The 16777-nt window shown below is 38.0% G+C and overlaps 1 protein-coding gene across 4 annotated transcripts in view; it reads right to left on the bottom strand.

The window, feature by feature from the left end:
- Nucleotides 1-206: 206 nt before the first annotated feature.
- DCUN1D1 (defective in cullin neddylation 1 domain containing 1) overlaps nucleotides 207-16777 on the bottom strand; it is a 45435-nt gene continuing 28864 nt past the window's right edge. For all 4 annotated transcript variants that reach the window (XM_021934629.2, XM_021934628.2, XM_021934627.2 and 1 more), the window contains 3 exons: nucleotides 6316-6398; nucleotides 6002-6098; nucleotides 207-3969 (listed from right to left, as the gene is read on the bottom strand). In XM_021934629.2, coding sequence (XP_021790321.1) covers nucleotides 3890-3969; nucleotides 6002-6098; nucleotides 6316-6398 — 260 coding nt within the window. In that variant the 3' untranslated portion in view covers nucleotides 207-3889. The remainder of the gene's footprint in view (nucleotides 3970-6001; nucleotides 6099-6315; nucleotides 6399-16777) is intronic.

Raw genomic sequence — 16777 nt, 5'->3', positions numbered from 1 at the left:
AGCACTATTTGCCTCCAGAAATCAGGTACAAATAAAGCAAATATTTAAGAAAAATGGCAACAAATTAGCAAAGATAAACCTGGAAAAGGGCATTTGTACTATTAGGAATTTTCTCATTTATCTTAACTACGAAATACACACCCCTTTCCCTCAGAAATCAAAGATAAAGGTGTCATGATAAATAACTTCACCACAGTTCTATGAAATAAAAATAGAAATTATTGCTATATTATGATTGTAAAAATGGAGGCAATAAAGAGTTCAGAAATATACTCATTTATAATCAATTAAATGATGAGTCATAATTTGAACCCTAATTATCACATTATGTAGAAATCACAATTCAGGTTTTGTGTCCTCATTTATACGTTAAATAATTCACATTTAAAAAACATTTTATCATTACATTATCAAATTTGATAAAATCTTATGAAAACATCTAAGTATTCAATATAAATCATATTGTTAAAAGGTAACATTTAAAGAAAACTACTGAGGTGCCAGATAAGTATTTTCTGTTAAATATACACAATTTAACATTTAGAACTACATAAATTAATTCTTGCTAAAAGTTGATTCAGTTTTACAAAGGCATACTTTGTGAACCATGGTAAATTTCCCCAGCACCACTTTCTTTTTATTCCAAAACTTCTTCGATTAGGTTTAACTTTCTCCTGTCATTCATATGTGAAAATTACAGAAGGTTTACAATACGTAGTCTTAATAGTAACATGTTTAAAAACCTAAGCAAAGTGTACATTAAGTTAGCTACTACTACTCACTTCTTATCATCAAATAAAAAATAGACACTTCATTCAAGTCTGAGGAAAAAATAGTGTACCTTGCTTAAATAAGAATTCCCCAGTAAAGATATTATGTAAAAGATTTCTCATGTTATTTTGTTGAGTAAATTTACTTTCTCTCGCTAAAACTTTTAAAAGTCTAAGGAAGGACATGTACTTATAATGCCATATTACACAAGTACAGTATTGTTAATAAAGCAGCCCAGTATCGTTGTAAACATTTTAAATGTAGTAAACAAGACTTGACATGTCTTTTCTCCCCAAAACATGCCATTACAATGCTCTTTCCATGAATAATTATTCTTCCTGGAAAAGTTTTCAGGGATATTTTTAATCTATAAAAAAAATACACTGAAATATGTGAAAAGATTTAGTCATGGCAATTTCACTGAAGCTTTTATTGCCTCTGTTGGTAATATAACAGGGACTGTAAGAAACACAATCGAACTTACAGAGATATGCAGATGATATTCACTAAAGATAATCTTCATCTCAAGTATTTTTTATATGTGGGCACTTCTAATTTTATACATTTTTCTATTTAAAAAGCATTACATTTTAAAATGTGTACCTGTTTTGACATTTGGCAAAAAGGAAACTGTACCTATGGTTCAGTTTAAAACAAAGAATCAGCCTGGGGAGTTTACCAGAATGAGGACTGAAACGCTTAGGAGTTAAAGCAATTCAAGGGGTGTGTGTGTCTCTCTCCCTTCCTCTGTCAACTCTCTCTCTCTCTGGCTCTCTCGCAGACACAGACTCAAACACACACAGCCATATGTGTCATCATTTTTTAGTACAAAATATTCCCTGTAACCAGACATTTATCTTCAGAATAATCACACCACATTAAATCAGTCTTCTCTTTTCAGCCCTAGTAAAAATTTTGTTTAATTCTAAGATGCCATCATAGTGAACAACCTTAACTTTTATGCTACATAATTATATTCAAAGCTTTATGTATTTTTGTTTATAATTACACAGTAATTATAAATGTTTAGTACCAACCTGATGACAAACACTATTTTGTTGAAAAGGTTTTGCATTTAAAAAGAAAAATATGTAAAATCCAAGGCACTAGGCCACAAACCAATATCAGACTTTTAAAGAAAACACTTTATATTGGAAAAAAAAAAAAAAAGCTAATGGGATCTCATTTCAAAACACAGCATATGTGAATTAATCAATGTGAAACCAATAACCATAACTCAAAATCTTCAAGACAGGAAACAAAACAGTACATATATATAGATATATATATATATCTTTTAAAAATTTTTCATAATTGAAGTTCTTTATATTTACAAAAAATGAAATCAGGAAATACTGAAAGCAGCAGGATTCTTTTTCCTTTTTCTTTTAATAACCAATTACAGTAGCCTGAATAGAAATTTCAAATTTTTCTTTTGGTAAAACTGCATTCTTGAATTAAAGTTATGATTGGAATATTAATATGTTTATAGGGAAAGCTTTCTAGTCTATTTCAAAATCATGTACATAAAAAGCAGTTTTGATATGTCATTGTTTCTTAAAATAATTTCCATATTTGCATAAAATGTACTGCTATTCTAAAGTACATTCCTTTGTTAATATCAACCCTAGAACCTTAGAGAGTGCCTGGATGTATATCCCAAGCAGAATGTATTCCTATCAAAAGACCATAATCATCTGACATTTGAAGTTTACATTTCTAGCCTGCCTTACAGAAATGTTTAAGAAAGCAAGAAACCCTTCTTCACATGTCAGTAAGGGAACAGGGAAATGACCATTTTCAGCATAAAAGCAGCTCATGGGTCTTGTAATGAAAAAAATACATACAAGATAGCATTCTGCTTTGATGAGAAAACTGAGCTAATCTGAGTGAAACAAAAACAGTAGAGAGACTAGAAGCCAGATTGGTATTTTGCATCGTGTATGCTTGTTTGAAAATCTTCACTCCTGAAGTATTTGGCAACCACAGTGATTAGCAGTTAAAGCAATTTCAACAAAATAATAAGTCATCGAAAATGGACTATTTGTCTGAAAGAGCAGTACCTATATTATAAAGATTGAACTTCATGGCTCATTACAACCATTTTCAAAATTCAACTGCAACTATCTTCTTATAAATTAAGAGAATTTCATTTGTGTTCCATAGTGCGATGACAAAAAAAAAGTAAAAACAAAACAAAAAAACCCTCATGCCTAAATTTAGAATATTGTATTGTGTAGCAATCCAAAACATTCAAAACAAATTAAATAGTTTAACTTATGTGACAGGCAGATAAGCATTTCAAAAGCATAATGAAGTCCAATTATGTAGTGCATAATGTAGACAGGAGAAGAATCTAACATTATGCAGACATTTTCTAAATAAAAGCTCCCTGTAGGACAGCTATATATAAACATGGGTAAGGTAAGCGCAGACAAGTTCTGTGGAACCTTTTGAAATCAAGAGTCTAAAACACAATACATTTTTCAGGTAGGCACCAAGTTATCCTAAAAAATTTTCATGTTGGTTATTCTGACATTGTTTTTTCATCAGATACTCACATCAACAACACATGTGATTTGCCAGGAAAAAAAAATTCCCCCCAAACCAAAACACCATTCCAGATCCAGTACACTTAAATATATCACTCTCATTGGAAGTGCTATTAGCATAGTCTTTGCAACTAGCCCAAAGCGTATATTTAAGAAGTTTTTATAAATTGTTTTGTGATGTTCATATGTTTAATTCTTATGCCAACTGTTTTCTGATGAAGACAGCATTGTGCTTTATGCGAGAATGAAAACCTCAAAATAATCACCATAAAGCTTCTAAGACTTATGGGAGAATAAACTAGGATGGTCCACAGATATAAGATGAAATCCACAATGTTGGAATTATAAATGTTTAGAGCGGCCCAGACTAGAAGACAAGCCCAAACCACCATTAGAAGAATGAAATACGATATGGTCCAAGATGTATCCTTAAAGTTTTGTCTCAACCCTCAGTCTGAATTGTGAGGATTGATCTTCAGTTCAGTCCAGCCAGCAGAAATTGACTGTGCAATTTTCTGTTGTATTTATTGTACAGACTATGTACATTCTAGAAGGTTCCTTTAGTGCTACACTGTTGTACTTTTTGTCCCAGCAATTTGAGGGCGTGCAAATTCCACAAAGTCATCAATAAGAACAGGCCATGCTCCTGGAAAAAAGAAAAAATATGAAAGAAAGAGAAGGGAGAAAAAGAAGAAATAAGACTAATATTTCAGCAGAATCCTTTTTTTAAGACTGCCTCATAAGTGTTAAAGTATATCATTCTTATCTATTCCCACTGATTAAGTCTTTCAAAACTCAAACTTTTTGGAGTTTTTACCCCAAATATTCCTTGTATTCCTTGTGACTACTCCCAACATTTGGTTGTTCCTTGAGTGATAAAAATAACTTGTCTGGTAACTAATCAATAATATGATTTTCTGAAGGCCACTGAAGTCAGGCAATGGAAGTAATTTGGTCAAAACTGGCAGACTGAAGCAGGAGAATGGCGTGAACCCGGGAGGCGGAGCTTGCAGTGAGCCAAGATCGCGCGACTGCACTCCAGCCTGGGCAACAAAGCGAGACTCCCTCTCAAAAAAAAAAACAAAAACTGGCAGCCTAAGGAGGGGCTATGATATGATAGCATGCTGCCAGTGCTGAAGGCATAGGAGGAGAAACAAGTTTTCAAGCATTCTGTGGCCATCTCACAAAGGAAATTAACAGCAAGTGTCAAATTCCATCCTATTTCATGCTAATACATTACTAAGAGGTGTAAAATTCAATATATGCATGCCTCTACACATTCAGATGCCCATCTCCAACTCAGAAAGCTCTCCATTTTTGTGTAAAACGTAACAGAAGACACAATTATTAGGTATACGCATGATTCAACATTTCTCACTTTGGAGGGAAGATTATAAACGACAATGAAAATGAAGAAAAGAAATAACATCATCCCTGATTAGCCTTAATGATTCCAGGACACTTTTAAAGACACCAAGATCACAGGGGGTTTTTCAAAAAAAATCTCCATCCTGCATCCTGCCAATTCTCAAGTGGACTAGGGAAATATGTATGAAGAAATCAATGTAAATCACTGCCACATATAGAAAAATACAAGTCCACATCCTAGTAGTGGATGGTAGCGCCATCTTTATACATTTATGAAGAAATAGCAGAAAAGTATTCGGTGACTATTTACTGAATGCCAACAGTACTATATTAGGCAGTTGAAGTAAGTTTCAACAAAAAAATAGGCCGGGCGCAGTGGCTCATGCGTGTAATCCCAGCACTTTGGGAGACCGAGGCGGGTGGACAATAAGGTCAGCAGTTTGACATCAGCCTGGCCAACATGGTGAAACCCCATCTCTACTAAAAATACAAAAAATTAGCTGGGTGTAGTGGCAGGCACCTGTAATCCCAGTTACTTGGGAAGCTGAGGCAGGAGAATAACTTGAACCCAGAAGGCATAGGTTGCAGTGAGCCGAGACTGCGCCACTGCACTCCAGCCTGGGCAACAGAGCAAGACTCCATCTCAAAAAAAAAAAAGTCACTGAACTTAAGGAGTTTACAATCAAGCTTACACAGAAGACTAACAGATGAAAAAGATATACAAATAGGTACAAAAGTACATCAAGTAAAAAGGTTCCTAAAGTAAACTGAAAACCTAAAACATGGATGAAAATTACTCATGCCTTTCTGGAAGACATGAATGCTGAGTTGGAATTGAAGGAAACAGAAAAATATAGACTGGTAAATGTATGAAGGTATTTCATACATTCAGAAGAGCATTAAAAAAAGCCTGGAGCTGGGCACAGTGGCTCATGCCTATAATCCCAACACTTTGGGAGGCCAAGGCAGGAGGACTGCTTGAGGCCAGGAGTACAAGACAGTAAGACCCCTACTTCTATAAAACATTAAGAAATTAGGCACTGTGGCGCATGCCTGTAGTCCTAGCTACTTGGGAGGCTGAGGCAGGAGGACTGCTGAGCCCAGGAGTTTGAAGACTTGCAATAAGCCATGCTCGCACCAGTGCACCCACCATGGGCAACAGTGAGACTCTATCTCAAAAAAAAAAATCATAACAAAAGCTCAGAGGAGGGAATTCCAACTCCGAGAAAAACAAAAGTACTGAAGAAGTTCAGGGGTGTGTGATAAAAAGACAGGTCAAAAAAAATTGGTGTGGAAAAAAATTTCATTACCTTCTTCATCATAATTAGACATGTCATCTGCAATCATTGTACTGAAGTCTAAAAGAAGATTCCAAGTGTCTTTTGGTATTGATCGTTTATGATGTTCCTATTTAAAAAACAAAAACAAAATACATTTGTATCACTAAAATGAGCTGGACAAAAACAGTTTGGAAAATTTTAAATACAAGAATGCAAAACAACTGTGTAACAAAATTCTGGTAATCAAATTTCTCATTCTATATTCAATACATTATGTTAATTTATCTTTAAACATAGCAGAATTTTAGAGAAAACAGAGAGAAATGCAGAAAATGTGAACTTACCAACAAAAATTTATTCCATAAGTCTAAGAATTTAAATCTTCCATTAAGCACTAAGTTCCAGTAGGCAATGGCCATTTCTAGATCTGAAATATTAAAAAAGAATTATGTGTTTAAATGCTATACATATTTGTCCCTGCAAAAATCACAAACAAACAAAAGGTAAGACCAAAGAAAGTCTAAAAATAAAAAACTTGTATCCTGAATAGTTTTGTATTAAAAATTTCCTATACAAATGAGTCCAAAGTTTATATCCTCCTTCTTCAAAAATGACCAGGGCCTTTAGGGCAAAAAGTGATACTACTTATCTCACAGGGGAATTCTGTATTTTAAATTAGATAATGCAGTTAAACATAGTACTTCACAAAAGTGTTCAAATATTAGTTACTGTACAACAGGATTTCTCAACCTGGGTACTTCCAACATTTTAGGCCAGATAATTATCTGTTGTAGGGGTGCTGTCCTGTGTACTGTAGGAAACTTAGCAATCTCTCTGACCTCCACTCACTAGCTGCCAGTAGCAGCTTCACTCAACCCCCCAATGGTGACAATCAAAAATGTCTCCATATATTGCCAAAGACCACCTGAGGGGCAACCCAGCTGAGAACCCCTGAGGTACACCTACAGGTTGGAATGTGAAGGACTGCTCCTCAATCCTAAGTAACCTTATGCTCTAAATTGTTTACTGACTGATCCTGACCACAAAGAGACCATTAAAAATACTCATCTAAAACTTAAAATTAATAAGAAACTAAGAATTTCTTAAAGTTTGCCAAAGACAATATAAATGACTTTTTAATTGGGCATGGAGCAGAGAAGGGTAGAGAAGGCAATAATGCCGCATGACAAAGGACTAACTACACTGATCACACGACAGAGAACTACACTTATCACATGACAGAGAACTATGATCTCTTTCAAGGAACCATAGTAGTTAAGAAAGTATCTAGTTTTTATGACTGAATTTACTCCTTCAGCACAAGAAAAATTAAATCCTAAGTAACTTAAAAGTCCTTTTATTGATAGATGACATCTCAAAACCATTTTTTTTTCCTAAGTCGGAGTCGCTCTGTCGCCCAGGCTGGAGTGCAGTGGCACGATCTCGGCTCACTGCAAGCTCCGCCTCCCGGGTTCCCGCCATTCTCCTGCCTCAGCCTCCCCAGTAGCTGGGACTACAGGCGCCCACCACCACGCCCGGCTAATTTTTTGTATTTTTAGTGGAGACAGGGTTTCAATGTGTTAGCCAGGATGGTCTCGATCTCCTGATCTCGTGATCCGCCCGCCTCGGCCTCCCAAAGTGCTGGGATTACAGGTGTGAGCCACCGCACCTGGCCAAAATCATTCTTTATAATTGAGAAACCATGAGAGATTAAGAAAGACAAAAATTGGGGCAAGTGTTGCCCCAATTTTTAAAAGCAACAAAGAGCCGGGCTCGGTGGCTCACACCTGTAATCCCAGCACTTTGGGAGTCCGAGTCAGGCAGATCACAAGGTAAGGAGTTTAAGACCAGCCTGGCCAACATCGTGAAACCCCATCTCTACCAAAAATACAAAACTTAGCTGGGCATAGTGGCGGGCGCCTGTAATTCCAGCTACTCGCGAGGCTGAGGCAATAGAATCGCTTGAAACCGTAAGATGGAGGTTGCACTGAGCCAAGATCACACCACTCCACTCCAGTCTGGGCAAGAAAAGCAAAACTCCGTCTCAAAAGAAAAAAAAAGAACAAAGAGTAGGCTAGGCGCAGTGACTCTCACCTGTAATCCTAGCACTTTGGGAGGCCAAGGCGGGCAGATTACTTGAGGTCAGGAGTTCAAAACAGGCCTGGCCAACATGGTGAAACCCTGTCTCTACTAAAAATACAAAAAAATTAGCTGGGTGTGGTAGCGGGCGCCTATAATCCCAACTACTTGGAAGGCTGAGACAGGAGAATTTACTGAACCTGGGAGGTGGAGGTTGCAGTGAGCCAAGATCACACCACTGCACTCCAGCCTGGGCGACAGAACAAGACTCAGTCTCAAAAACAAACAAAAAAGAGCGAACTTATGCTAATTCGCTGTCAAAAATGGATGATTTGTAAGAAATCAATTATAGGCTCCATGCAGTGGCACATGCCTATAATCCCATCACTCTGGGAAGCTGAAGAGGGAAGACTGCTTGAGGTCAGGAGTTCATGACCAGCCTGGGCAACATAGCAAGACCCCATCTCTAGAAAAAATTTAAAAATTAGCCACTCGTGGTGGTATATGCCTGTATTCCCAGCTACTCTAGGAAGCTGAAGCAGGAGAATCCTTTGAGCCCAGGAGATCAAGGCTGCAGTAAGCTATGATCATGCCACCACACTCCAGCCTGGGTGACAGGTGAGGTCTCTTAAAAACAGACAACACAACATAAAAAACAATACCTACCCCCCCACCCCCACATACACACACAGTAGCTGGAAATCTGCAAGACTGACCCTTAACTTTCTTAAATGATGGAGACTACATATTCCTCAACTAGCAGACTGAAATACACAGTAGGCATTCAGAAACTGTTAAGTGGACAAACTTCCTACGGTTTCACATACAAACGTACTTACCTTCAAATCCATCATCATCTTCCTTCAAACTCAACAGAAGAAACTCTCCTTTCTTCTATCCAAGGATAAGCCCCTTACACCTCTATTCTAAATCCAATACCATCCTGCCTCTTCAAGGAATCTTGTCTGTTGATTCACTTTCCCCTCTTCTCTACATCTCCAACTTTACCTTGTTCTCTGGCATTTTGAACTCCATCAAGAAACAGAAACATATCTTTTTTTTTTTTTTTTTTTTTTTTTTGAGATGGAGTCTCGCTGTGTCGCCAGGCTGGAGTGCTGTGGCGCGATCTCGGTTCACTGCAACCTACAACTCCCCGGTTCAAGCGATTCTGCTTCAGCCTCCTGAGTAGCTGGGATTATAGGCACACACTACCACACCCTGCTAATTTTTGTATTTTTAGTAGAGATGGAGTTTCACTATGTTGGCCAGTATGGTCTCGATCTCCCAACCTTGTGATCTGCCCACCTCGGTCTACCAAAGTGCTGGGATTACAGGCATGAGCCACCGCACTCGGCCAAGTTATCACTTATCTTTTAAAAATCTTTCTTGGATCTTTTTTTTTTGGTCAATCAAAATAGGTTTATTTATTTATTTTTATTATTGTTATTATTTGAGACAGAGTCTTGCTCTGTAGCTCTCTTGGATCTCTTATCACCTTTACTGGCTATACCCTTTTTCTCCTTCCCTTCACAGGTAATACTGAAATAGCACTCAGAATCTCCTACTTTTATACATAATTTGTTTGAAAATCAAATTCTGACGCCCATGTTTTAAGAGAACTAAAACATGCGTAATACCAGCTGGGTGCAGTGGCTCACAGATGTAATCCCAGCACTTTGGGAGGCAGAGGTGGGCGAATCAACTGAGGTCAGGAGCTCGAGACCAGCCTGGCCAACATGGCGAAACCCCGTCTCTACTAAAAATGCAAAAAAATTGGCCGGCATTATGGTGGGCACTTGTAATCCCAGCTACTCGAGAGGCTGAGGCAGGAGAATCACTTGAACCCAGGAGGCAAAAGTTGCAGTGAGCCGAGATGGCCCCATTGCACTCCAGCCTGGGTGACAAGAACAAAACTACATCTCAAAAAAAAAAAAAAAAAAAAAAAATACCTAACACCTATTTCTAATGGCACTTCCCTTTTAATCTTTGCAATCTGTAAAATCTGTAAAGCCAATATTCCTTCCAGGTTGTTCAATTCTGTTCTTTACCAACTCAACGTAAAATTATCTGGCTTAAGTGCCAAAAATGTTCAGTTGAGACTAAATATTTGCTGTTATTAGTGTGCTTAATTCACTTCACTTTAAATGCTTTAAATTTATGAGAACTAAGCATACTGCTAGTGTATTTTTTTCCTTTTCAACTAATTTGTATAAAATTAGGATGACAATGAAATACTCAAATAAGTATTAACCATGTGGCACCTATAAATGCCGATATGTCAAGCTGATATACCAAAATAAGAATCTGACAAAAGTAAAAGTTCAGGTTGTAATCCTGAACATAGTGAGACTTGGTCTCTACTAAAAATCAAAAAAACCAGCCGAGCATGGTGGTACATGCCTGCAGTCCTAGCTACTTGAGAGGCTGAGGCAGGAGGATCGACGAAGCCCAGCAGGTTGAGGTTGCAGTAGGTCATGTTGTGCCACTGCACTCCAGCCTGGGTGACAGAGAGACCCTGTCTCCAAAACACACACACACACAAAACAAAGAAAGTTCAGGTTGTAAAAGAAGGGAATTTTTTTTTTTTTTTGAGATGGAGTTTCACTCTTGTTGCCCAGGCTGGCAGAATCTCTGCTTACTGCAACCTCTGCCTCCCGGATTCAAGTGATACTCCTGCCTCAGCTTCCCAAGTAGCTGGGATTACAGGCATGCACCACCACGCCCAGTTAATTTTTTATTTTTAGTAAAGACAGGATTTCTCCATGTTGGTCAGGATGGTCTCGAACTTCTGACCTCAGGTGATCCGCCCACCTCGGCCTCTCAAAGTGCTGGGATTACAGGTGTGAGCCACCGCGCCTGGTCAAAAGAAGGGAATTTCTTACAGTCTACATTCATTGCCCTGTTTGCCCATTTCCCACACATTCTAATCCTGTTAACCAATGTCTAACCTGTCATCCACCCCAATGAAATTAAAACTCTGAAGGGTCATCAGACCCTCCGGTTACTAAATGAATACTCTTATGTCCTCTCTGCCATATCTTAGAGAACTGAGCATACCTCCTGATAGAACTGTCACTTCCTTCAGCTTCAATGATAAGCACTCTACTGATTTTCCTCCATTCAATCTAGGCTTCTCACTTTCTTTTCCAGGGGCTCCTCTTCCTCCATTCATCCATTAAATGTTGGTGTTTTTTAACAATATGTGTCAACAATAACCACTTTTCTAATCTCCCTCAGATTCTCAAACCTGTATCATTTTTCATGTTATACATTCAACCACCCCTAACAGCTCCTAAATCGAAACCTATCTCTATATTCTAGACTCAGATATCTAACTGCCTGAAGACATCTTCAACTTGGTATCCGCGAACAACTTCAACTCAGCAGGGCTCAAACTGAACTCTGTCTTACCTCTACAGACCTGCTCTTCCTTCTCTCTCTCAATGTCACCACCCACTACAGTATTTCTCAATGAAACACTTCTCATTAGCACTGCCCCCATCCCCACCACCCTGCACCCCCTTCCCATGGCCAGTAGAAACCTTAGGTCATTATGACAAAAACCCTACAGGTTCCCCAGATGTCTCCTGAAAGTGTTGATAATCCCTGAGAAAGGCTCCTTCCTTCCTCATCATATACAACCAACCAAAGTACCTTTTAAATCTATCTCTTCTCCATCCCCACTGGGAAGGCCTAAGTTAGGATATTCCTCATTTCTAACTAAATCACTGGGATAGCTCCATAACCAATCTCTCTTCTAGTCCAGCTTTCACTCCTTTCAAAGGGCCACAGTGCTTTGAGATGGACCTTTCAGGCATGAATCTGGTGTCACTTCCATGTTAAAATTCTTCAATGATTTCCAATTACCTTTAGATAAAATTTGCACTTCTAGTCAAATGAACTCACTTGCAGTTCCTCAAAGGTGGAATGTTCTTTCACCTCTGAGCAAGTGAACATGCTAACCCCTCAACCTGAAATGGCTTTTTTCCTTTGGTCTTGAAAATGTGCATTATTCTTCAAGGCTCAAAAACTATACCCTTTTTGAAGGTATTGCAAACTACCCCAGACAGACTAAAAATGCTCTTGACTCTACGCTCTCAGTGTAAGCAGTCAAGTGTTTTTGAATAAAAAAGGAAGGCTTTAACTCAAAAAGATTAGTAAGTTATAACTAAGAGCTGAAATACATAAGATTAAACAAGGATAAAATGTTAATTGTCACAGGTATAGGAAAAGAAGCCCTTAGAAAGAAGTTTCTAAGTGATGAAGAGAGCAGCTTAGCTAGAGAGAGGTGGTTCAACATAGTAGTTTAGAGTATGAGTTTTCGTCTCTTTAACCCCTAGTCTACAACCAGTTAAGTGACCTTGGGCAACTGGGCTGACTTCTCTTTCAGTTTAAAACGAAGATAACAATAGTACCTATCATTACTGGGTTGTTCTAAGGCTAAATGAGTTAATACACACAAAGCATTTATAACAGTATCTGGTAAATAACCTATCAGTTCTTACTATTACCATTATTTTAAATCATTTAGAATTATTATATTACATTCTGAAGCAGTATTGGAAAAGACAACAAAGTCATTGATAAGGTAACAAGAAGCAATAGCAGTTAAAATAAATGGAAGGAAAATATAGAGAAAAAGAAATAAGCAAGTCCTAATAACAAGCTATTGCCTAAAATTGAATCCTTGCAGAATAAATCCTTAAGTCCTTACAGTAAAATGTAAAATGCAAACAGAGATACTCCCCATGTTATTCTTTCAAAGAGAATCAAAAAGAATAATGTGGGATTTCACAGCAGATCATCAGCTGAATGCAGGATGAACATGGAAATGAATTGAGACTAGACCCAATCACAGTCCCTAAAAGAAACAAAATGTTGCCAGCTCACTAGGGAGGATGGAATGGTGATTTAAAATCCTATTTACAATGTCTTTTTTTAATCAATTTCAACAAATTTTATAACAATGAAAAAGAGATATAACATATATAGTATAAGTCTGTTCACATAAAGTTCAAAACCAGTGCTTCAACAATTTCAAATGGTTCAGCAAATAAAATATGTGTGTACATCCATCCATTGATATATAAAGAAAACGTGGTAAAATGTTAACAATTGGGAATCCAGGTGAAGAATATGCAAAAGTTCACAGAACTATTTTGCTACCTTTTTTGATTGATATTTTCAATTGATATTTTTCAGAACAAAAAGAGGAAAGAGTTAAAAAACTAGACAAAGCTAATTTATATTGTTTAGGAACGCAAACATGGGTAGCAAAGGAATTAAGTCCCTCTAATTATCAAAATTCAGAATAATTTCCAACTCTGGGAAGAAAGATGAGCTTTTGCTGAGTCTCACTGGGATCTTCTGATGCTGGTAGTTTCTTCACTTGGCTGTTTAATGAATTAGCTTTTCCTTATATTTATTATCTATATAAATTCTATGCATTTTTTTCTGTATGCACATTTCACAAGAAAAAAGGTAAAAGCAATGTGATGAGGTATATAAAAATACAAATAAAAATCGCTATACACTTGTTAAACATTATTATTTGAGAATGCTGCTTCTGCTCTGTAACATGCAAACACAAGTAATGAGGCTTTTGCTATGAGTCATTTACTTGAGATCATTTACCAAAAGGCACTTACTGAGGACCAATTTTTGAGGCTAGCAATATAATAATGTCATCTTATTTTTACATGAGGTGGTTCTTTTCTTATACAACCATCAATTCTGAATCTGGTTTAGTTTAGTATTAGGTAATACATCATACACAATTTATATTGTTCATGCCTAAAATCTATTTTTCTATAGCTTTTTCTGATTTCGTCATTAGGATTTCACAGTATCTTTTGTGAAATAGTCAGAAGTTGGTCAGAATTTCACATTCTTAAATTTACCTTTCTTTTTTTTTGAGACTGAGTCTTGCTCTGTTGCCCTGAATGGAGTGCAATGGTGCGATCTTGGCTCACTGCAACCTCTGCCTCCCGGGTTCAAGCGATTCTCCTGCCTCAGCCTTCTGAGTAGCTGGGATGACAGGCATGCACCACCATACCCAGCTAATTTAAACTGACTTTTAATACAGTGATATTAATTCACTTGATGGTCTCCTCCTGTGTTTTCTAAACCAGTATCAAAATCTAAATCATCATCACTTTCTTCACTTCTTCTATGGTTGGAACTTAGATTCTATTTTCAATATTTTCTGTTTTTCCTGGTTCTTTATGGAACAGAATAGCAACGTCTTCTTTCCACATTTTGCGCAAACTTCAAGTTCATAGGCACATGATCTACACGTTATATGAATCCTCCACTGTCTTCTATAAACATTTAACATGTTTTTTAGGTCTGATAATGGTTTGTATTTGCTATATTTTACACGCCACTCAAGAACTTCTTTACAGTTTTACAGTGCTGACATACTCCATCAGGAGGTTTTTGTTTTTATTTTTTTTTTTTTGAGACAGAGTCTCACTCTCTCACACAGGCTGGAGTGCAGTGGCACGATCTCGGCTCACTGCAACCTCCACCTCCCAGGTTCAAGTGATTCTCCTGCCTCAGCCTCCCAAGTAGCTGGGATTATAGGCACCCACCACCATGCCTGGCTAATTTTTGTATTTTTAGTAAAGACAGGGTTTCACCATGTTGGTCAGGCTGGTCTTCAACTCCTGACTTCAGGAGATCCACCTGCCTTGGCCTCCCAAAGTTCTGGGATTACAGACGTGAGCCACTGCGCCCGGCCGCATCATGAAGTTTTGCATTACTTTTCTTGGTCTGAACACTCTTATCAAACTTTTTTTTTTTTTTTTTGAGGCAGAGTCTTGCTGTGTCGCCCAGGCTGAAGTGCAGTGGCACGATCTCAGCTCACTGCAACCTCTGACTCTCAGGTTCAAGCCATTCTCCTGCCTCAGCCCCCTGGGTAGCTGGGATTACAGGCAGGCACCACCATGCCTGGCTAATTTTTGTATTTTTAGTAGAGATAGGGTTTCACCATGTTGGTAAGGCTGGTCTCGAACTCCTGACCTCAAGTGATCCACCCGCCTCAGCCTCCAAAGTGCTAGGATTACAGGCATGAGCCACCGTGCCCAGCTGAACTTGTCATTTTTGAAGCTAAATATATTCCGGTGCTTCTGAGGCCTGGAATGAGGCACGCTGCTCTTCTGGGAGCTCATCACCGAAACCACAACTGCCCCTTACTGGGAGCAGGCAAAAGCCACAATGTCTTAATATACTTAGAAATATCTACAGCTAATACAACATAACAACAACAACAAAACACAGAATGTGGAGTCCTAAGTTCTGAGATCTAGTCTCAGTGCCAGTCCAACCACTCTCCAGTTAGGTGACCTTATTAACAAGTCAGTCTCTCTGGCTATGAGTTTCCTCATCTATATGATGGAGAAGATAATATGCTTTTACTTAGCTCAAAGGGGTTGTTATGAGAACCAAATGGGATTATATAGATGATCATGCTCTTTAAAACACTATAAAATTGTTCCTAAATATTAAACTAAATGTTTAATGAATAATGTTCAAATCATTTAAATCAATTGTAGAGGTATAAGATTCCAGCTGAACCACAACCTACAAGAAAGTGACTCACAGACTTTAGCCTAATAAAAGTTCAGTATGGCCCTAAAAATGATATGGCTGCTAAAGAACATATATAATCTTTGATCAAATTAACATAATGAATAGTCTCACAAAAATTAACAGATCCACAGTGTTATACATTACTTAGCCTCCTTTTGAAATATGATGTTCAACTTTATGGGCTCTATTTTGAAAGACATTGGAAATGTGTTTGGGGTGATAGTAGTGGGAGTAACAAACGTCTCCTGTAAGAATAGTTAAAATAACCGGAATGCTGGCCTGGAAAAAAAACAAAAGGTAACTGAGAGCGGATCTTTAATTTTAGCCTTTGTGTTGCACTGGGGGACAAGTAAGAGCAATGGTAGAAGTAATAAAGACAAAGATGTTAGCTTAATAAGGAAGAACTGTGTAACAACAAGTTAAGGATATTCTGTGATAGGAATGGACGACTTCCTAAAACAATGTGTGTCCAGTCCCTGCATGTGCAAAAGGAGAAGCTGAAGGAGCACCAGGTAAGGATCCTACTTTGGGTGTGGGCTAAATTTTATAGAGGACTTACGAAATCCCTTTCAAATTTAAGATTCAGGCAATTATCAGAAAACAGCAGGCTGGGTGTGGCAGATCATGGCTGTAATCCCAAGATTTGGGGAGGCCAAGGCAGGGTGATCACTTGAGGCCAGGAGGTTGAGGCCAGCCTAGGCAACACGGTGAGTTCTTATCTCTACAAAAAATTTAAAAATTAGCCAGGCGTGGTGGCACACGCCTGTAGTCTTGGCTACTCCGGAGGCAGAGGCAGGAGGATCACTTGAGCCTAGGAGTTTGAGACTGAAGTGAGCTACGATCGTGGCACTACAGTCCAACCTAGGCAAGAGAGCCAGCATCCCGTATCTAAAAAAAATTTTTTTTTAAATGTTTAAGTCAGATTACTAAAGCAGATGGCAACAGAGGAAGCACCGTATCCTGGTATCACAAGAAATAAGGTTATAAAAAGTGAAAAAATAATCAGCCTGGGCAATACAGCAAGTCTTCAGCTCCACAAGAAATTAGAAAATTAGCCTGGCATGGTGGGTGCTTGCCTATATAGTTCCAGCTACTTGGGAGGCTGAGGCAGGAGGATCACTTGAGCCCAGGAAG

Source organism: Papio anubis, chromosome 2 (assembly GCF_008728515.1).
Source record: "Papio anubis isolate 15944 chromosome 2, Panubis1.0, whole genome shotgun sequence".
Lineage (NCBI taxonomy): Eukaryota > Metazoa > Chordata > Mammalia > Primates > Cercopithecidae > Papio > Papio anubis.
The sequence above is the reverse complement of the archived record's forward strand: the minus strand, read 5'-3'. Positions and strand labels throughout refer to the sequence as shown.